The 23,735-nt window shown below is 36.0% G+C and overlaps 1 protein-coding gene across 8 annotated transcripts in view; it reads right to left on the bottom strand.

The window, feature by feature from the left end:
- The window catches only part of STYXL1 (serine/threonine/tyrosine interacting like 1), a 1,008,156-nt gene that overhangs the window by 171,634 nt on the left and 812,787 nt on the right, over positions 1–23,735 (bottom strand). For all 8 annotated transcript variants that reach the window (XM_044053876.1, XM_044053881.1, XM_044053880.1 and 5 more), the window contains one exon: positions 15,547–15,692. In XM_044053876.1, coding sequence (XP_043909811.1) covers positions 15,547–15,692 — 146 coding nt within the window. The remainder of the gene's footprint in view (positions 1–15,546; positions 15,693–23,735) is intronic.

Raw genomic sequence — 23,735 nt, 5'->3', positions numbered from 1 at the left:
AGAAAGGTATAATGCTTAACCTATCCATTTATTCGATGTTATTAGATGTTTTTCATTTTATTTCATTTATTTATTTATGTTACGTCTACATATTATTCATACACCTTTTATATTTCATGATTCATGATTTATTTACATTTATATTTCTTTCATATCAAGCTAGTAAACGCAGTATTTTTGACTATGCACTTTAACACTTGGAAGGATTTTATGTGACACTGTCACTTGAAGGATTTTTTAAAATTGTTAATTACGTTAATTGAATGATTTTTAATTATTTAATGGTTTGATGATGGCTGCCTGATTATATAAAAGGAGGCAAAGCTTTGTATTAATTCATGGTCTGAGGAAGCGTATCTCTGATACGCGAAAGCGCTTACCGTTAATAAAGTTTGTACTTTATATTTTAAAATTGCAGAAACGTTTTTCTTTGTGGTGAGTCCGTGGTTTTCTTTTTCTTGAACATCAAAGGTATGATAACATACATATAACAGTGTTAATATGAACAATGTAAAACTGTTTAATGACTATTGTAAACTGTATCTGTCTGCAGTTTATACCTATAAGTGTCTTTAGTTTATACCTATAAGTGTCAATAAATAGATATCCTAATGGATCTAGATGAAATATGTACCCAAGTTTGTCTGTATGTTCTGTAAAAATTGTCTCTTTGGAGCTTTTCTCCCCTGGGCCTCCACTGAAAATGGACATATATCCAGCTGGACTATCACGGTTAACAAATGTAAAATAAAATAAATAAATAAGCATTTTTAGGCAGTCCTGTGATGGTTCAAAGTCTTAGAAATATTGGCTGTGCAGGCTATGTAAAAGGACATAATGACACAAGTACAAATAGTATTTGGACTCACAGAGGGGTTCAGCTCTGATCTCACTATGTTCATACTGTAGATGGACTATATTAGCAAACAGGTCAAAGGGTTCAGATCAACATATTTGCTGTATTCAGGTGATGTGGCATTAGAGGCCGACTCTGAACTAGAATTTCAGTAAATGATAGGGGACTAGAATGCAAAACTGAAGGCACATGGTATGAAAATGAGTACCGATAAGGCAATTGTAATGGCAGCAAATGAGGACATCTGGATAAGCTGAGAACTGAGATAGAAGGGAAAATAGTGGAACATGATAATAACTTCAAGTAGCATGGAGGAGTAGTTGAAGGGAAGGGAAGTCTGAATGAGGAGGACCATGCTAAAACAAGAGGGGATGCAGCCAAATGGCACATAGTGACAGGGGTAGTGTGTAACACAAGAATGCTAAAGAAGCTGAAAAGTAAGGGGTACAAAACAGTGGTACAATCACAGTACAGAAACTGAGACAATGAAAGCAGAGCAGTTGATAAAGCTAAAGGTGATGGAGATGAAATGCCTTAGACAAGTGGAAGGATGCACACTGTGAGATAGATGAAGAAATGAGGGCATCAATGGAGAAATCTGTATAGCTACAATTGCAGAGAAGATTAAAGAGAATGGATTACAGTGGTTTCAGCACATTTGCAGGAAAGTAGAAGACAATATGGTGATGAAGATCTGCGACAATTAGGAAGAAGGCAAGAGGAATGAGGCCATACAATAAACAGATGGATGGATTGTGTGAGAAAAGGCCTGTGACTTTCAGGCATGACTGCTGAAGAAGGTAGGAAAGTGCCATGGAACTGAGTGAGCAAGACAGAGAGATGATGATAGTTGACACAGCACCACATCCCCATGTAGAACATAGGGAAAAAGAGAGTAGATACCGATAATAATGAATCACACTGGCTCCTGAAGTGAAAATGTTAATTTGTGAAGAAGGACAGATTTTTTTTTTATGAAATGTAGTCATTTGAAAGTCATCTAGTGAAATGTAGAATTCTGTGCCCCTGCTGTCACAGTGACAGGCACAATGGTCTTTCTTTTAAAAAGCATCTACTAACATACCCAGGAATTGGGAAAAAGGCTCACCATTCACAGTAAGTGTCTAACACAGATAGATCAATTACTGTGACAGTGAGAAAATGCAATTCAGAGCCAGCTATAGCTGTAATAAGAAAAAACTCACTATGGGCTCATTAGCATGTCTCTGAACTGTGCACTAGCTAACAATAATGCTGTTAGACCTGGTGGCAATAGTGTTCTCCCTAGCAGCCCATGCATTACTTTGGCAAAGTCACTCCTCTACTTACACATGCACACATACAAACACCCATGCACATACACTCCCAGCCACACACACACACACACACACACACACACACACACACACACACACACACACACCTTCCTTGCAGTCAATCGCAGTCACAGAAACATTCACCTATTCACTGACAGGCGTGGTCCAAAACACACACACACACACACACACACACACACACACACACACACACACACACACACACACACACACACACCTCCCCCGCAGTCAATCACAGTCACAGAAACAATCACCTGTTCATTGACATGCATGGTCCAAACCCCCCCACACACATACAAATACACACACACACACATATATATATATATATATATATATATATATATATATATATATATATATATATATATATATATATATATACACACACACACACACACACACACACACACACACACACACACACACACACACACACACATATTCAGACTCTTCATTGTTTACCTGACTTTCTAGTACAACCATAGAGACACTCACACACACACACACACAAATTCATGCAGCTTCATTCATGCCCCTACAGACACGTAAACACATCTCCACACATATACTCACACTAACACACACACCCCAGCTCTATGTCTTTGCTGAACTTACCTGCACTGTTACTGCTTCCACAGGAGTGAAAGGGTGACTGCCATATTTTGATAATGTTCACTTTTCCACCAACAGTGACATTTTTTTGCTGCCAAGCGAATCTCTGAATTAGTTGTCAACTTAAATCTGGAGATTTTGCCTTTTCTGGAGGAAAGCACTTGACTAATTAGCATTAGCTGTTCTCCTTGACTGCCACACTAACATGCAAATCTGACCTCAGGACCCGCCCTCCATGCTGATGTTCCCATTACTAGGAAACTACAGCGGTAGTGTGGAATTAGAAAGGCTTACAGAAAAAGGGGAAAATGGCTGTGTTAAAGATTCTCCCTAGTGATAAGACTTTCTGAATCCCAGTCTTAGTTACTGAGTGCATTTTTTAATTCATCATAAATTCCTGATTATATGTGATACTTCAAGATCTTTTCATTTGTCTGTCTCTCTTAATTGTTTTACAATATGGAGACCTATGGAGCTATAATTCTTTATTTATCTACATGAAAAAGAATTACTTGATTCACAAACAAGGCTTTTTGAAGAATAAAAATCAAGAAAAGTACTTTCCAAGTGAAAAATTTGCATTACAGCATTGTCATCTGCACAGTAATATTAAGGTTTATTTCCGCGGTGGTGCAGCGGTAGCGTTGTTGCCTCACAGCAAGAGGTTCTCCCGTTCGATTCTCGGCTGGAGTGCAGGGAGTGCCTTCTGTGTGGAGTCTGCATGTCCTCCCCGTGGTTGGGTGGCATTCGAAAGACATGCGTAAGGGCATGCCTTCGTTGAAGGCTGGACGTCGAGCTGGCACCTTGGCGTTCATGAAAATCTACTGCCAGTCATTAGCGGACTGGAGTTCCGCTGTGGCGACGAAAGACAAACAACAACAACATTTTTAACTTTTTTTATTTTATACATTTGTTAATTGGGTAAGCCCACTGAATGCAAGTGTCCCTTTTCAGGGGTGATCCACGACAACTATCTGGTTAAGTGACTTGCTTAGAGTAATACAGCTGGCAAATTAATATGGAAGGAATCAAACCATGTACCTTAGGCACAAGAAGCAGCTCATTAACAGCTGCACTGCCAGTCATTTTTAGGCCTTAATCCTCTGTATTGCCAGTCATTTTCAGCATCTGCTTTATCCAGTTCATACTCAGAACCTGTCCCAGCAAGCAATGAGAGTATAGTAGGAAACAATCGTGGATCGGATGCCAGCGCACACAGGGTATATATACACACACACACACACACACACACACACACACACACACACACACACACACACACACACACACACACACACACACACACACACACACATATGTGTGCACTCACTTTCCACACACCTAGGGACAATTTAAACACCCCAGAAGGGAAGAGATTATTTAGAAGGATATAGGAATGGTATTGTCGAACATCTACTGTTATGGTACATTAACTATACAACTTATTCATAAGATCATTGTTGTAGTAATCATTGCAGACACAATGACTGTCAAAACTTAAAAGTGTGAATGGAGCTGAATCAGAATCTAGAATACCATGAAGAACAACTCTAGAAAAAACAACCTTGGCTTTGTAGACAACATTCAGTTTGTAATGTTTGATGAATGTGTGAACCGAGGGCTAAGTAGCTGCTTCCAAAATGAATCTAGAGGCTGCACCCTTACTAAAATCTCTAAATATGGCAGTTGACTAGTAGAATGATTTGACATTCTTAGGAAGATTTTTGCCTTGGTTAGAATAGCAATATTGAATAGAAAGGGAAATATATCTAGAGATAGTTTGTTTAGAAACTGTTTGTCCCTTTTTTCTTACCATCATAAGATACAAAATGTTGACTGGTCTTATTATACTCTTTAGCTTTGTCCAAATAATTCCTCAGTTGTATAGGTACATCCAAGCAATGAAGAATTCCTTCTCCCTTGTTTGGTGATTTTGGGTAGAAAGCAAGGAGCTGTACAGTTTCATTAATAGTAAACATGAGACTATGTTAGGCATAAAGGAAGGATTGGTTCTAAAACTCAGCATATCCTTGTGAAAAAGTTGAATACAGATTACACATAAGGAACTTCAGAAAGCCATTTAGCAGAAGTTAAAGCTACTATTAAGGTAGTCTTCCAGGTTAGAAATTTCAGAGAAGAGCTGGCTGCAGGTTCAAAGGAAGGTTGATTTAACTGCTCTCAAACAAAATTCAAATCTCAAGATGAAGCCAACTTTTTTCTTGATGATTTAATATGCAAAAGCCCCTTTAAAATTGCTTAACTTGAAATGAAGAAGATAAAGTGGGATTTAGTAGCAGACAGGCTAAAATGGCCAAAAGGCATACCTTTACTGAAATGTACTCAAGGCCAGAATTTAGGAATTCACACAGGTGCTGGAGAACCAGGGCTGCATCCCATAGTCACTTGTGCCAAATCCTGAAGATGGTAGATGTCTAAGCAAGTGCAAAAAGATTGACAAATAGTACATGACTTAATGTCACATTCAGCAAATACGCAAACCAAACAATTAGTGTGGGAATCCTTGTATAGCATTGGGTGTCCATAGTCACAATTTAATTTTCTGACAGATATAAGAAATTTTCTCTAAAATTTTTTTAAAGAAATAGGAAAGAGCCACAACGGGGTTCTTATCTGCTTGAAGACCTAATGCTGAAGGCAATAATTGAATAACTAGATTTGATCTTGATGAAGTCTGTAGCAAAAGCAAAGAAAGTTCTGTGTTTTGGTGCATCCATGCGGTACTCGAGGAAGGTGCATGAAGCTTTGTAAAATGGATGTATGTGCAATATTCTTGGCAGGGTGCATCCCATTTGTAAGGATTCAAAAGTGAACTTACGAAGAACATCAGATAAAATATACTGACCAGGGATCTGAATAGAGAGATGAAATCAGCAAGAAAAATAGAGCAGTATCACTGTATTGCTGGAACTGAATTCATCCTCATGTCTTGGTGAGTACCTTCAAGCAGTTGACCCCATTTTTACAAAATCTTATCAAGACGACACCAATATACAGACTGCATTTTATACATCATGGATAAAGATAGTTTAGAAAATAAAAAAAAAGAAAACTGGTTGTACAGTTCTCAGGATAAAAAAGTACCCACTCCTGGTGTACACACTAGTGCCAGGATGGGGAAAAAAAGGCAGTGGAGAATCCTCTGGACATCCACAGGGTTAGGCCAGGGTCAAGGGGACAGTGGCCACCCTGTAGCAGAAGAAAGTAGTCCACAAAAATCACAAAAACTGACAGAACAAAAAAAGAGGCAAAGAGATAACTATGTGGAATTTTGAGGATAACGGAGACATTATGCACTGTTACTATTATGCAAGAAGCTCATAATTTCCTACCACACAATATCTAGAAAGATTATGAGAGAAATTAGAGGAAAGAAAAATACTTGCACTTGAAAAACTGTCAAAAGCTCCAAATAAAAAGTTGTATTCCTTAATTCAATAGATCAATGAAAAACATTATATAGATGAAGAAACTTTGGGCAGCCTAGAAAAAAGAAGCAACAAATGCTGTACAAAAATATAAAAAACAAAACTCAGAGATTTTTGAAATGTATAAAAAAGAAACATGGAGATGGAAATGATGGAAATGATAAAGTGATGTGATATGGCATAACATTTATGTAAAGGAGAAAGCCAAACTAATCCATACAAAAAAAGCAGCTTCAAAAATAATTGAAGAGGAATACATGCAAAGGCACGCAGATATAGAATATTTCTCAATACAAAAAAATAAGATCACAAAAGGAATGTAAAAAAGAAGATTACTAAGGCAGACATTAAACAAATTGAAACTGAAATTATCATTATCTGCAAAGTCAAGGGTCGAGTGTGGAAATTCCAACAAAGTGTACAACATGGTATTCTGAAGAAGTTCGTAAGGATGAAACCTAATAAGAGTGTTGTGCTGCAAAGGTGGTGGGTGGTGGTTCGTTGAGTTTTTATTATTATAATAATTATATATTATATATTTTGTTTTTGTTTTTTTCCTTTTCATCATCGACTACATCTTGCTGTTTTTCAATCAACATGATGGAATAACCAATGAGTCCTCAGATGAAGAAGTAGTGGGGGAGCAGGATGCATCTGAAGACAATATACCACAGAGTGAAGTTTTGCAGTATGCTGTATGGCACTCACATGAAAGTTCAGTTGAAGCTGAACAAAAACAGAAGGAGCAGGAAACAGTGGCAAACCTGACACAGGTAATGCTGAGGCTTGATAGGCAATGGGTATACATAAGGAGGTACATCAGATGAAGCAATGAAGCAGAAGGCATCTGAAGTGGATATGTCACAGAATGATGTCCTGAAACCCTTCTTTACAAGACTCAAAGGAAACAGCAAAGAAGATGCTCTCAGTCCAGAAGAAAATCATCTATGTCAAGACCTGCTTGACTTAACAGAGATTGCTAGACACACACACACACTATATATATATATATATATATATATATATATATATATATGTATATATATATATATATATATATATATATATGTGTATATATATATATATATATATATATATATATATATATATATATAAGAAAAATGTTATAGAACGTAAATATGACCCACAATTTTACAACAATGGTAAAACTGATGAGCACATTTATCAGGACTATTAAGAGAAACTTGTGCTATAACAGAAATAAATAAGATATACTATTGTGCAGCTTAACTAATAATATATAAAAAGTGTTACACAACAATGTAGAGTAACAAAGGAAAGGTAGGTAACAAGCAGAACCCCCATGGAAGCAATAAACAGAGAAAACTATAACACAATTAAGACAAGAAGTATCACTGTTAGATGAATACAGAAAAGGAAACAGATCATTAAAAATTCTTAGAAATATAGATGTGGTAAAACAAACAAAATTAAAACAGACCAAGCTCTATCATACACTACTGACAAAAATAAACTAAACTATCAGCACAAGCAGAAAAAGTAGAAGGTACACAGATAAATATAGAGGAAAAGTACAAAATAAGCAATCCATTGATGTCTATAAGTTTTATTGACAACTAGAAAACTAAGCAAAAGGGATAGAAGCACTACCAAAAATAAGTAGATGCATTCTGGAGAAGCATTTATGAAGACCCTGTTGAGTGTAACATAGATGCTGAATGGGCAGATTAAAGAAACATTAAAGAGCTTTATCTAATGTAGAAGATGTGAAATGAGATGAAGTAACATCCAGATAAATTGAAACAAAATTTAAGAAAAGCTCCTAGCTGAAAAACCCAAGACCCAGACTCAGTGCCTAAATTCTGGCTAATGGTATTCACATCTTTACAGAACGATTTAGCCCTGAGTAAGACACTAACCTAGTTAACTATAGGTTCATAGGTTGGTACTAGTCTATTGGCCCTAGGGCCTATACAAGCCTAGCCATAACAATTCCCTGGCTATTTCTTCCCATAATATTTACTTCCCTGGACCCCTGTCTAGCAGAGTGACTGATGTGATCCCCAGGGTGAATTTCCTATCTCCTATCCAATCGTCAAGGTTCCTTTTGAAGAGGGCCAAAGAGGCGCTCTGCTTGACATGTATGGGCAGTCTATTCCGGAGTCTTGGGAGTCTTTGGGTCAGGAACCTATCCCTCCATAATGTTTTGTTCATTGTGATGACAAGGTTTAGATCCCTGGAGCGTGTGGCTCTGAGGGATTGGGATTTCTTTAAGTGTAGCATGTCCAGCAGCTCTGGGTTTGACATAGCCTTGTATGTTAAGCAGAGATAGCCTCTGAGCAGGTACATAAGTTCATAGGTTGGTACTAGGCTATCAGCCCTAGGGCCTATACAAGCCTGGCCATAACAATTCCCTGGCTATTACTTCCCTGGTCCCCTGTCTAACAGGGCCGATTGACGTGATCCCTGGGGTGAATTTCCTATCTCCCATCCAATCGTCAAGGTTCTTTTTGAAGAGGCCAAAGAGGCACTCAGCTTGACATGGATGGGCACTCTATTCCAGAGTATGGGGAGTCTCTGGATCAGTAACCTATCCCTCCAGCATGTTTTGTTCATTGTGATGACCAGGTTTCGATCCCTGGAGCATGTGGCTCTGAGGGATTGGGATTTCTTTAAGTGTAGCATGTCCAACAGCTCTGGGTTTGACATGGCCTTGTATGTAAAGCAGAGATCACCTCTGAGCAGGCAATATGCGACAGAGTATAGCTGGAGTTTTTTTAGACGGTCAGCATACAGCATCTGCTTTAGGCTTGTCATTCTTTTAGTGAGGTATTTCTGTGGCCTTTCCAGTTATTGCAGATGTCTTGTGAGGTACATACCAAACAGGGCATTGTACTCTATAATGGGTCTAATGAGGAATGAGTACAGTGGGACAATGACCTCCTTTTTTCTGGATGAAAAGCCCTTAATGATGAGGTGTGCCACATAGAAGGATTTCCTGACTGTTGTGGCGATGTGGTTATCGAAGGTGAGACCACTGTCCACTTGTGTCCCTAAGTCCTTTATCACACTTTCGTAGATGATATGCGACAGAGTATAGCTGGAGATTTTTTAGCGGTCAGCATAGGGCATCTGCTTTAGGCCTGTGATTCTTTTAGTGAGGTATTTCTGCGGCCTTTCCAGTTGTTGCAGATGTCTTGAGAGGTACTTACCAAACGGGGCGTTGTATTCTATAATGGGTCTAATGAGGGATGAGTACAGTGAGACAATGACCTCCTTTTTTTCTGGATGAAAAGCCCTTAGTGATGAGACTATACGAAACTATAAGAAAAACTACACTCCTTATGAGTGAACCTGTAAGCCATCTTAAGAACTTTAGACTAATAACTTGCCTTCTGACAACATACAAATTATATTGATGCAGACAGAGTTTAGCATCATTTATCATTATTTAGAAAAAAATTCAGTTGTGGCAATAGAATGAAAAGATAAATGAAAGTCATATGAAACAAAGGATCATTGTTTCTAAACAAAGACATCACAGAGCATTGTAAAAAGGGAAATAATCTAATGTGGCATGGACAGATTACAAAAATGCTTTTGAGAACATTCCACATTCATGGATAATGGAATGCTTACACGTGTATAAGATACACCATACATTGACCAATTACACTGTAGTGACTGTATAACAGTGGCAAAACCAGTTTGCAACTCAGCCATGACAATAGGAAAATTTTTGAACCAGGAATAACAATTCAAAGAGGATTTTCCAGGGTGATTCTTTGTCATAGCTGCTGTTTTGTCATGCCCTTAACCCATTAAGCTGTTTACTTAACAGATTAGGCTATAGTTACAATTTAACTTCCAGAAACCAGTCTTGTTTAAAGACTTCTACTTTTTGTGGATGACTTAAAACTATATAGTTTATCAGATAAGGAACTGAAAGCACAGCTACAAATAGTTAAAAGTTTCTCATATGATATAAGAATGGCATTTGAGCTTGATAAATGTGCAAAAACAACAATTAAAAATGGAAAGCTGCGGCACAAAGAAAATATCAACCTGGGACAAGAATGTGATATAAAGGAACTTGAGCAGGAGAGAGTGAATACATTTGGAAACAGATGAAGGGTTGGTAAAATATGAACAAATGAAAATAAAGCTCAGTAAGGAATACTTCAAAAGATTAAAAATGAATACTGAAAACTTCCTTGGGATTTGGGAGTAAAAGTCCAAGCTATAAATCAATTTGCTCTTCATGTTCTAACTTACAGCTTTGGGGTGACAGACTGGCCTTAAAAAGTATTGGACCAATTGGACATGAATACAAGAAAAGTGTTTCATGCTTATCAAATGATTCATAAAAATCAGTTTATATCAAGATTATATATTCCCTGCTCTGCAGATGGTTTGGGCATGTTCAAAATTGACTACATGTATAAATCTGCAATTGTGGGACTGCATACATATTTGCTGACCTTATTAGATCCAAACATGGTGGACGTTTTAACACAAGAGGAAAAGAAGTCCAAGATGACATATTTGTTTAGTTTAGCAGAAGCATTTCAAAATCAAGGGGGATGGAAATCAAACCAGAAGTAGACAAAAATCAGACAGCAATTGAATTTGTCAAAAAGAAAAAGAAAGAATATAAAAAAAGGGTCAGCCAAGAAGGGAAATATTGGAAAGTACACAGATATGCAAGTATAGAGATCTCCTTGAACAACCTCATGTTGACCATGATTTGATACAAGAATGGTTAAGAACAGATGAAATGAAACCAAAAGATGAAAGGTTAATAATGGCAGCCTGAGATAGCAGACTACATACAGATTGGTTTATAAAGTCCATTGAAAATTTGGAAAAAAGAGACAAATAGAGATTCTGTAAAACAGAAATGGATCACTTGCACATTTTGCTGCTGGGTGTGATACACTTATGGAAGAGGGTCTGTATACTGAAAGGCATAATAATGTGGCAAGAATCCTGCACTGCGGATTGTGCAAACATTATAATATAAAAGTAGCTGAGAAGCATTGGAAACAAAGGATTATACAGAATGATTAAATTTATATCAAATGGCATCACCCATTACAACAGTTCGAAAAATCGATGCAAGAAAACGAGATACAGTAGTCTGTAAACAAGAAGACAAATACAGAGTTGAAATTACAAGAAAACCAGATATAGTAGTCCATAAAAAAAGATAAAAGTAGAGTTGAAAAGTGATAAGCCCAGTGATTACAGTGTCTTGCATACAGAGCAACATAAAGTCATAAAATGCCAGGATTTGCAGGCAGAAACAAGAGAAATGTGGAAGATAGATACCCAGATGGTTCCAATAATAGTAGGAGTAACAGGACTAATAAACAAGAATAATATGCTACCAATACATGAAACCTCATATGACTTATAGAAGGAGGCAATTCTGGGTATACTGTGGGTGCTGAGAAGAGCACTCTTGGCTAACATCAAAGGTTGCAATAATACTAATTTCATGAACTCTAATGAAACTTGATTTAAGAATGGGGTCCATTCTCAACTTGGTATTAGAAATCCAAAACACCCAGAGAAATTAAAACCATAAAGGAATGTCAATGTGTATAAAACAAGCAGTGCAGAGTTGTACCGCAGACAGTGTGTACCATAACAATTCAGAAGAAGGGATGTTAACTGATGCACTCCATGGACATTTCGTAGTTAAGAACATCTTCCATGGAGCACAGAGAAGCTATATATAATACATATGTAGATTATTAGATTCTCCCGTTTCATCAAATCTCAGTTCACTAAATCTTCAACCAAATGAAACAAATGAGATTAGATTTCATCTCACCAAAACTAGACATTTTTTGCAGAGGAACAACAAAAAAGGAGGTGAAGACTTTGGAGTTTAAGTCCACAAAATCACTTTATTAAGCACTTTTATCCTTGATACAATAGGACTTCTTCAGAACAATTCTTCACAACAACTACTCACTTGTACATAGTAATCAGTTAATTAACTAATTTCATCCCCCCAATCAGTCACCATGGAGACTGTTTAAGCTAGTACCACACATCACCTAAAACCTTAAAAATATTCTGACAAACATCCAGACGTTATAAAAGCACAACAGAAGAGACAAATACTTCATAGAGAGCTAGTAATGCCAACAATCTCTGGGGTTCTAGGGTATTACATACAGAAGACATACATATGACAGAAGAGTGGGCAGTAATTACTGAATGTTGCCTAAAGGCATTGTCAGCCTGTCAGGTGAGTCACTGAGAAACTAGTCCAGAATGCAGTGCTTAATTGTTATTAAAGAGTTTGGCCTGGTGGATAGCACAGTGAGCTATATAAGAGAAAGACCAAGTACCAGATCATTCAGTGGCCAAACACGATCTTTGTTCTAGTACAAGATGAAATCAACCAGTCAAGGAGGTTTTGTTTTTTTAAAGATGAAGCCACTCCTCTAATAATGGAGGAAATATAAGCAGTTTATGAAAGAGGGAGGGAGCCAAAGTCTAAAAACAAGTTAAATAAAGATGGCGTCTGACTGTAACTCTAAGTATCTTTTTGTGAGTACATAGTCACGCTCATTAGATGTGGATGCTTAAGGAAAGAATGCCATTCAAACTCATTAGATGTGGATATTTAAAGAAAGAATGCCATGTTTTCTAAATCTAAAAGGAGAAAACTTCTTCCTACTCACAGGCCTGGCCTCTGGCTTTGACAAGATTTAAAACTGGCCTATAATGGACTTCAGAAGACAATCACTGGGTTTAAGCAATAATTTAATTGGGTCATCAATGTCAGGCCTGCGTGACACTACCTATGCTTTCGGATATGAAGCTTTGTTCCGGATTCTACAGACATATATGGTACTAATTTTTATTTCATTTCAGTCTACATATGGGAATATGGACAGGAGCCAACGTGAGCTCTTTGTCCCACAATGATGGAATAACAATGAGCTGAATGCCACCCTGGGGTGAGTGGAGTGGGCAGGGTTGGGAACATCCCAAAAAAATCACTGACTGCAATCAGTCGCTTGGTTGCATCTTGAGTAAGATATACAGATAAAAGGCTTAAGCCTTGATTACACATACACGGAATTCCATTATGGATGAAAGAACAAGGAGAGAAAAAGAGTGAATAAAGTACCTCAGCTGTAACAATAAAGTACCTCAGCTTTAACAATAAAGTACCTCAGCTCTTATAACTGTACACCCAAAGCCAGTCTTCCAATCATGTCTGGAAAGAACATGAAGTCAGTTGTGCTAATTATATTTTCCAAAGTAAAGGTAAAGTAGCTCAACATATCCAGGTATATACCAGGCAGTATATCACACAGAAAATGCTCTAAAAGTAAGGACTATCAGCTGCACAAGTCAAAAGCCCTCTCTGAGCATTAACTCCATGGCAGAAATGGATAACAATATGAATGCAATCAAGGAAACCCTAGATTAACTAGCAATCAGATTGCTGGAAGACACTATAGGAAGGATGGGACAGTGTGTCTGATTTAAGCTCATGTATCCAGAGAGGGGTGAAAGAGATAGGTCTAGATTTGCAAGGTTGCACACATGCACTGTAGCCCACGGTGTATGAGTACAAGAATGCGTTTTGCAAGAAAGTGTGGCACGTCACGAGGAAATGTCAGCCATCAAGTGAAAAATTAGGGAATTATAGCCAAAATCACTGAACCTGACAAAGATAACAGCATTTTCCAGCACTGAATTCTTTCCTCTAAGGGGAATGAACTGTCCACTGGACTGTTGACCATAGGGTGAGCAAAGGAGTTAATGGGTGACTGTGGCGTGTCTAGGTGATCAAGTAATGTTTGCAGGCTGAAAAGATTACAAAATGCTCTTTCGATGTCTTGCTGAGTTAAGAGGCTTTAAATGCACAGTTAGGAGAATGTAGTCAAAATATAGCTTTAATGTCTAGCAGAATAGCCAGATAGGTTGAAAAAGAAAAGACAACTAAGTTCTTCACATAAACAAAACAACTGTAAGCAGCAGACAAAACACTGTATTTTTAAGAAATTGTACAGAGAAACATAACTGTTTCAAGCATCCATAGGCTGCAAAAGGTTAAGCTCCACTTTCTCCCCTGTAGTAAGTCACTGTTCTCAGAAGTTCCTCTTCTCTCTTTTGGAGAAAACAGGTATTTCTCCTCTCCACGCCTAAAAAGACTGCACTATGAGAAAAAAGAGCACTTTACAGGCAAAAAGATAAGACTGTGATGTCCATAGAGTCATCCAACAGTGTTCTGATCTGCATTTTGATCTCTAAATGTAAGCACCAGTATTACTGTACACAGTAGTCCAATATCCTGAGTCCCCTCTGAATATGGTCACTGCCCATTAGGGATAACCCAATCAACATACATAGAAAAATCAATCAGTCAAACAAACGAAAGTGCAACCAAGTCCAGTCTAATACAGTTATGAAATGCTTTAAGGTCATAAAATTCAGTTAGTCCCTACATTTAATTCACTCTAGGCTTTAATGTAATACCACGTTCCTGCCACATGCTTCTGTATACGAGACACTGGTCTCATTTAGCTTGAATTATAACATGTATTTTAAATTCCATGTATAGGTTCTGTAGTAGTACAGTTCTACCTCATACCTCCAGGATCTAGGGTTCACTTTTTGTTTTGTGTGGAGTTTGCATGTCCTCCAAATGACTACATGGGTTTTCTCTGTAGACTCTGATTTCCCCCACATCCAAAACATGATCGGTGACTGTCGATACCAATATGTCCATATATATATATATATATATATATATATATATATATATATATATATTTATATATTATATACTGCATTGCATTTACTGTCATTTATTGTAGCATGAGTCAGGGCTAACAAGGGTCTGAGAAGGACCAACTCCCTTATTTAACTGCCAAAGAATAAATCAATTGCATAAAAAAATTAAATTACTTTAATGCATGTTTTCAGTGTGACAGCAACTGAAGCCTCCCTGCATTAAGTTCAGAATTGCTTTTTTTGCCCGCTAACATCTTTTTCTACTCTAAAACAAAGGCTGAAACTAAAGAGTAACACAGGTGATTCAGGAGAATGAAGGACAAGCAAAATACAGACAGATATTTAAAATATTCTAAGAAAAATGGAGTGATGTTATAAATATATTCTACTCTCAAACATGCAGAAAACTGCTTTGCAGTGTTTTTGCTAAAATACTGTAGCTCTGTCAACATTGCCACATTCTGGCATTTATTTTTGAATTCCATTCTTTGCAATGAATCACTTTAATTAGGCTTGGACAACAAGGTGATAGACAACTTACATATTTGCAATATCAGTGCAAACATTAACATGCGCCTTTATCTTCAGATCTTTCTGGATGTGAGGATCATTAGCTTGTCTGAAATTTCCCATGTATAGCTGAGCCCGAAGTATCTCCACTGGATAAGGCTGCAGGGCATCCATTTCCTGGAAAGAAAATTCAAAAAGCATCTGTCAGTGCTAAATGTCTGGATACACATTGCATCTTACTGACATATAACTGAAAGTTGTTATTTTTCAGCTTACATTCATTTTATTTCAACCCCAAAGCAGACTTTTCATACACTAGAAAAATATAATGATCATTACTCATACATTCTAGTTTGTGACTCCAGATTTTGTGAATCTAGATGTGTTTTATGAAATCTTGAAGCAATGCAGAGTGCAGCAAGCATTATGTGATCCTCAAGATATGGCATGAAGCTCATTATACAGTGCACACACACACACACACACACACACACACACACACACACACACACACACACACACACACACACACACACACACAAATTGGTATCCAGGAGAGGCTAGTAAATACCTTCCAGTGCTACAACTGCTTCCTGTTTCCAAGACGGATACAACCATCAGCTAGAATCAAACTGGTGTGCACAATTACAAGGTAGTAAACCACTCTTAAAAATGAGACAAATGAAATATAAAAACTGATGGTGGTTTTAGTTGTGCAGTCTTTATGTATATCATCAATTAATCCCCACAAAGCAGTACCATTATGTAAATCAATCAATCAATCAAAAAATAAATAACCACAACCACAAACCTTTCTAAATTAAATAAAATACTTTAATAAATGAAAGTAGAAAAGCTTGACAAATTATACAGACATGGTACATTTTGCAGATTACTGCAGCTTTCCTGCAAAACAATTTCATGCACTGAACTGACATTTTACTAAAATTTTCACATTATTTGTATTTTGCATTTTGTTACAGTTCTACAAAAGGAAATTACTGAATGTTTATATATAGCCCTTAACATTTATTTATTCATTTATTCATTCATTCATTCTTGTTGACTGGGTTAGTCCCACTAGGTCAGTGACCTCTTTTCAGGGAAGACAAATAGTTGTATTTATACTATTAGGGGAAATTTAGCCAGAGCATTGAGAAACTTCCCCTACTCTTTTGCAAGTGTGCTCCGTGCTCATGCATTTCTTATGGCCATAGAGGTGGTGTGGTATGCATGCAGGAGATAGAGAAGAGGGAGGAGAGATTTGCATTGCTGAAAAGATTGTGGATAAAGCCGTTTTCTGAAAACAAAGCAGAGCTGCAAGAAGTGGTCTGTAAAAGAGTCAGCATATAACTGACTTGTTGAATAAAGATGCTGAAGGAGTGGTTGTGTCAATGCTTGCATCGGGTGGCTTAACAGATGGTCAGTTGTGCTGAATGATGAATAAGGAAGAGCTAGGTGATGATTCTGAGAATGGCAGAAAAGCAAGGAGATGATGTTTGTGTACCAGTGACTAGTGAGTGGTATAACAAGGAGTGAGAAAACATACGATGCTGTGATACTGTTTTGGGAATGAAGGAATTGCACATAAATGTACTGTAATAACCATTAACAAAAGAGAAGATTTTTGGTGAGGATTCGGGGTAAAGATGATACAGTGATTAATAAATATTATGTATGAGACAAAATGATTTGGCCTTATGGCTATACAATAAGGTACAAGATCATTCATTCATCTAGGAAAAGAGCAATTCTGTAACAAGAGCTTCAGACTGAGATTTAATGGACAATTTTTTATGTGAAAGAAAAAAGCACATTTTCCATGGAATAATTATATGCATTTAGGGCAATGAAACAAGCTTAAAAATGTGTGTACAATTTAGAACTGATGAGATAGAAGAGTGTGATGTCAAAAAATGTTTTCATGACTTAAGTTTTTCTGTTTTTAATATAGCAAAATTGAAAGATGAAAGGGGTCTATGGAATGGAGGTTGAGATTTGGAAGCAGAGTTAAAAATTCAAAATTATTTAGTTAAATATTAGTACGACTTTTGTAAATGTAATTAGGGAAACTGTAGAATATACAGGACCACCAAAGACTTTTTACTTCTGTAACAGTATACCTCATCTTATTGTTGAATATAAATATGGTGAATACATGTGTAAAAAATGTAGATTTTGTAATCAAGAAAATGAGAATGATACAGAGCTGGGGAAGACCTAAATAAGGAAACAAATATATTAATATAAGGGAAGGGCAGGTGGGAGAGAGTGAAGATAAAATGTGATGATTTGGATAGTAAAAAGTTAGAAGTGAAAAAAGATGTGTATTTTATGAGGAAAAAAAGTAAGACTGGAGCTAGAAAGAGGAATTTAAAACAAATTTCTACCAAGAAAGGAAAAAGGTGATATATTATAGCAATAACCCACGCCTGGGTGTGGGTAATGCTCGATTTACCCACGGTTGGTGTGGTTTGGTCACGAGGGTGAAGCCCGAGTGGCCAAACAAAGCCAACCATGGGTAAATCCAGCATTACCCACACCCAGAAGTGGGTTATTGCTATTATACAATGACATTATTTAAGAAAAAAAATAATTACTTTTCTTAAATAATGGCATTGTATAATGCCTCCTTGCTGCCCTTCCGCAGCTGTCTGGTATTCTGCGGCAGCTGTGATGTACTGCGCATGCGTATGCCTACTTAGTACATCAGAGCTGTGGGCAAAAGCAACGGAGAAAGCAAGATCTCCGTTGCTTTTTACAAACTGTCTCGCTATGTTAAATGGGTTTAACATAGCAAGACAGCCTTAAAAAAGCAACAGAGAATCTCCGTTGCTTATTTTAAAGCTGTCTCGCTATGTTGAACCCATTTAACATAGCGAGACAGTTTTGAAAAAAGCAACGGAGAAAGCAAGATCTCCGTTGCTTTTTACAAACTGTTTCGCTATGTTAAATGGGTTTAACATAGCGAGACAGCTTTAAAAATTATTTTAAAGCTGTCTCGCTATGTTAAACCCATTTAACATAGCGAGACAGTTTTGAAAAAAGCAACGGAGAAAGCAAGATCTCCGTTGCTTTTTACAATCTTTTTTGATATGTTAAATGGGTTTAACATAGCGAGACAGCTTTAAAAAAAGCAACGGAGATTCTCTGTTGCTTTTTTAAAGCTGTCTCGCTATGTTAAACCCATTTAACATAGCAAGACAGTGTTCCTGTAAAAAAAGAGTTATAGTAATGGAAAAAGTCCGGGCGACCGGACCTTTTTCCATTACTATAACTTGGATTTACAACGTGCACGCTGACCAATCAGCGTGCACATTTTTGAATATTAATGGGGGGGTCGTTGTATAAATATGGGTCTATATCATATCTGTGAATCGCACAAATTGTGAATGGTCATAATATCGAATGTACTGGACCTCGAACTTCCTGTTGTGGGGGGCTGCACTTCCCACACTACAGTGAGAAAAGGGCAAATATCCCATTCTTCACTGTACCACAATCTCAGAAAAAGCACTCCGAGGGCCGGTACATTCGATATCAGGAGCATTCGTAATTTGTGCGATTCGCTCATATGATATAGACCCGATATATATATATATATATATATATATATATATATATATATATATATACACACACACACACACACACACATATATATATATATATATATATATATATATATATATATATATATATATAAATAATAAACATAAACCCCAGCAGGACAGAAAATCCACAAAAGATGTTTATTGAGCACTTTCGTTTAGTATACTACAAAACTTCATCAGAATATCTAGTAGAAAAACAAACAGACAACTGACTCAACAAAATTTATATGTGTGTATATATATATATATATATATATATATATATATATATATATCCCATCATGCACTAGTTAAACAACAATTATGCCTATCATTCCTACTTAAAGGAATATTATCAAAAACATTTCGACATTTTTCCTATCTCCAAACACCCTCTAGTATTCTTCTCCAACATGTTTTTGAAACACAAATCCTTTTTATAAATATATATATATATATATATATATATATTTACACACATTTCAAACATACATTTAAATAAAAAACAAACAAATAACTACATGAAGCCATCAGCTTTTAACCTAAGAATAGAACCAATTGATACATTCTTATTTAGTAAATAAATACCTATAAATATAGATAATACATTTGATAAAACATAGAAAGGCTTAAAACTTCATAAAATCCTATCTAAACTAAAATATACATATATATATATATATATATATATATATATATATATATATATATATATATATATATATTTACACACATTTCAAACATACATTTAAATAAAAAACAAACAAATAACTACATGAAGCCATCAGCTTTTAACCTAAGAATAGAACCAATTGATACATTCTTATTTAGCCCTGGTTGTTGGGTGGCATTAGTTCTCAATTGCCACCTCAACTCTAATAATTCTAAAAAATCATTTTTAGGACCCCCTCTGTCATTCAAAAACACCTGTTCCAAAATGGTAAAACTAAAATAATGCCCTTCATTTTCCAAGATATGTGAGGCAAGGGTGTTTTTTGCATCCTTCTTTTTAATATCATAGTAATGCTGATATATTCTTGTTCTTAATGCATTAATAGTTTTACCTATATATAAACTTTTACAAAAGTTACACAGGGCAAGGTACACCACACATTTTGTACTGCAGGAAAATTTCTGTTTATAGAAAATGTTTCCATAATTGGGTATTGAGACACTAGTCCCTTCTAAAATGTATTTACATTGCAAACAAAAACCACATTTCGACATTTTTCCTATCTCCAAACACCCTCTAGTATTCTTCTCCAACATGTTTTTGAAACACAAATCCTTTTTATAAACTATCTCAGGATTAAAACCCATCAGCTCATTAAATTCAGAATCAGTATTAAATATATTCCAATTTTGTTGCAATATTTCACAAATATTATTAAATGTTTTATTATAACTAAAGACACCTGTAACAGAAAAACTAGTGTTAACGTTCTTTATCATTCTCTTTGTTAGCCATATTGAATGAAGTACCTTTCCCCAGTAGCGGTGATAAAATACCGTTATGCCTCTTTTTAACCACTTCTTGTAGTAAAAGATGTAAAAAATCATAGGGATAGTTCCAATGTAAAAGCATGTCTTCTAATATCTGAATTTCATGAAGAAAATCATCCCAGTCTGATACCATTCTTGCAAGACCTACCGCTTGCCCTTTAACTAAGGCCCTTTTCTGATGTATTGGATGAAAGGTGTTATAATGAAGTAAAGTGTTAGAATAGGTCGGCTTTCTATATAATGTTGTCTTGAAGGTCTGATCTTCTCTCACTTTTGAAATAGTGATATCTACATAATTAATAGCCTCTTTATTAGACTGTGTGTAAAATCAAGGAAATCTGTGCTTTCTTTCAAAAAGGACAAAAAGTGCTGTAATTCTTCCTCACTATTGTCCCAGAATATAAGAACATCATCAAGGTACCTGCAATCTGAAAAGTACTAGTAAACACAAACTCCCTTTCCCAGAAAGCTAAGACAATATTTGGAAAAATGGGAGCACAAATGTCTCCCATTGCTACTCCCTTTACTTGTTTAAATAATTGTCCCTCAAACACAAGGACATTTGTATCAAGTACTAGTTCCATCAAAGTTCTAAGTATTAAGATCCGGTCATGTCTAATAGTGGTGTATCTACATAAATATAGATAAAACCACTCAATCCCTGTATCATGCGGGATCACTGAGAAAACGTCCCTAATGTCCATGGTAATAAAGGACAGGTCATCTGTATACATATCTTTGTCAAGTTTTTTAAGGAGATCCCAAGAGTCCTTTACTATCCAAGTACAGTTTAACAAAATGTCTTTTAACTCATCAATGAATTTAGCTATAAAATAAGTCTTTGAAGCATTTGCATCTACAATAGGATGAAGAAGGGGGTCAACAAGGTCTTTATGTAGCTTGGGTATACCGAATATGGTTGGGATTTTTGGATTTTTAACTGACATGAAATTATGTTCCTCCAAGCTAATTTCTGTATTAAATTAAAGCTCATCCAAGACCATATCAACTTTTCTATAAAGAATGTTCTTCTCATTTAAACTAATTTCTGTGTGTGTATCATTATATAGCAACCCAAGCATTTTTCTACATATGTATTAACATTCATAATAGCTAAACCACCCCCTTTGTCTTGTTTCATGACACGTATATTTCTATTATTGCAGACCGCATTTAATAATTGTGATTCTTGTAAATTTAGGTTGCCTTGCGTTTCACTGTGTGTTTCTATTTTAAACATTTGTCGTATGTCATGTTCGCACATTCTTTCAAAAGTCTGTATGACAGGATGTAATGGAGGATTAAAGAGACTAGGTTTCTTACATATTTCCCCTTTTTATATGTAATTCAGAATTATCTTTGAAAATTGTTTTTAAATTGAATTTACGTGTAAATAACTTTAAATTAATAAGAATTTCATCTAGTGTGCCCTTCCTAGTAGGGACATAGGACAAACCTTTTTCAAAAATGTTCGCAAGACTGTTCTGAAAAACTATGTCACTGTAATTATATATTTTAAAATCACCACAATCATTAATCAGAATATTGCATGATACATCGTGTTGTTCATTAAAATCCGTAAGAAAAAAATCATCAACATTACAGTTGCCATTCGCCAGCACATTGGAATTAAATTGTACTTCATTTGTCTCAGAGGATATATTTAGTAATTTTTCCCCCTCCCTCTCGCCCTGCCCCTGTGATTCCAGTTTTTGTAACCTGGTCCTCCCCTCTGGTTCCTCAGTCGCTCGGACCTCCTCGGAAGGGGGTATTCTAAAGGGTCTAAGTAGTTATCATAATTGCTATGTTGACCTGAATGAATCTCTTTGTTTTGACCATTTATGTCAATCTGATTATTTATATTATGGTTTTTGAATGACAGAGGGGGGTCCCTAAAAATGATTTTTTAGAATTATTAGAGTTGAGGTAGCAATTGAGAGCTAATGCCACCCAACAACCAGGGCTAAATAAGAATGTATCCATTGGTTCCATTCTTAGGTTTAAAAGCTGATGGCTTCATGTAGTTATTTGTTTGTTTTTTATTTAAATGTATGTTAGAAATGTGTGTATATATATATATATATATATATATATATATATATATATATATGTTTTAGTTTAGATAAGATTTTATGAAGTTTTAAGCCTTTCTATGTTTTATCAAATGTACTATCTATATTTATAGGTATTTATTTACTAATTTTGATAATATTCCTTTAAGTAGGAAGGATAGGCATAATTTTTGTTTAACTAACTAGTGCATGATGGGATATATATATATATATATATATATATATATATATATATATATATACACATATAAATTTTGTTGAGTCAATTGTCTGTTTTTCTACTAGATATTCTGATGAAGTTTTGTAATATACTAAACAAAAGCACTCAATAAACATCTTTTGTGGATTTTCTGTCCTGCTGGGGTTTATTTTTACTGGTTTGCTTTTCATTCGTTTTTGTGGTTTGGAGATGGAGGAAGCAGGTACCATGGATCCACCTACTTTGAACTTATTGGCATCTTCGCTACAAACCTTAAACAACACAGTGGGTAGCTTGGTGATTTTAATGGAGAGACTGACTCAACAACATTGTCCATCCACATCGACATGTCCTAATGGGTTTATTAACCAAGGTGTAGATGATGGGAGCTTCAATGAAGGGATTACTCCTGCTCAATGGCAACAGATTGGTGTTAGCCAAACGGGCGGCTCGAATTTGCATATGGTTTCAAACGATGAACATAGAAGGGGCGGTTCCTTGTATAATGGAAGTAAATCTCTATCTCAGTGGCTTGAAACCGACAGTGAATGGTGTTCCGGTACCCAGAATCATTCAAAAGAGTATAACGGAACATTGGACGAACAACTTAAACTGTTTGAGTCATGTATACTAGAATATCGCAAATTACAACTTGAGAACAATTATTTAAAAGAATGTAAATGCCATGAGGAAATTCCAAAAGGGCTTCAGTACTGGAAGTACTCATCCGATTTAGTCAAGGACTCTTTACTACATGTAGAATTGTTGCAGTTATTCAACAGGCATGGGTACAAGCTCTTGGACTGTCTCATTAAGGACAATGACAGGAAGATTTCTGACCTTTTTGGTAAGG

Source organism: Protopterus annectens, chromosome 13.part0, assembly GCF_019279795.1.
Source record: "Protopterus annectens isolate FY-2018-M chromosome 13.part0, PAN1.0, whole genome shotgun sequence".
Taxonomy (NCBI): domain Eukaryota; kingdom Metazoa; phylum Chordata; order Ceratodontiformes; family Protopteridae; genus Protopterus; species Protopterus annectens.
Note: the sequence above shows the minus strand (reverse complement) of the source record. Positions and strands in the feature narration are given on the sequence as shown.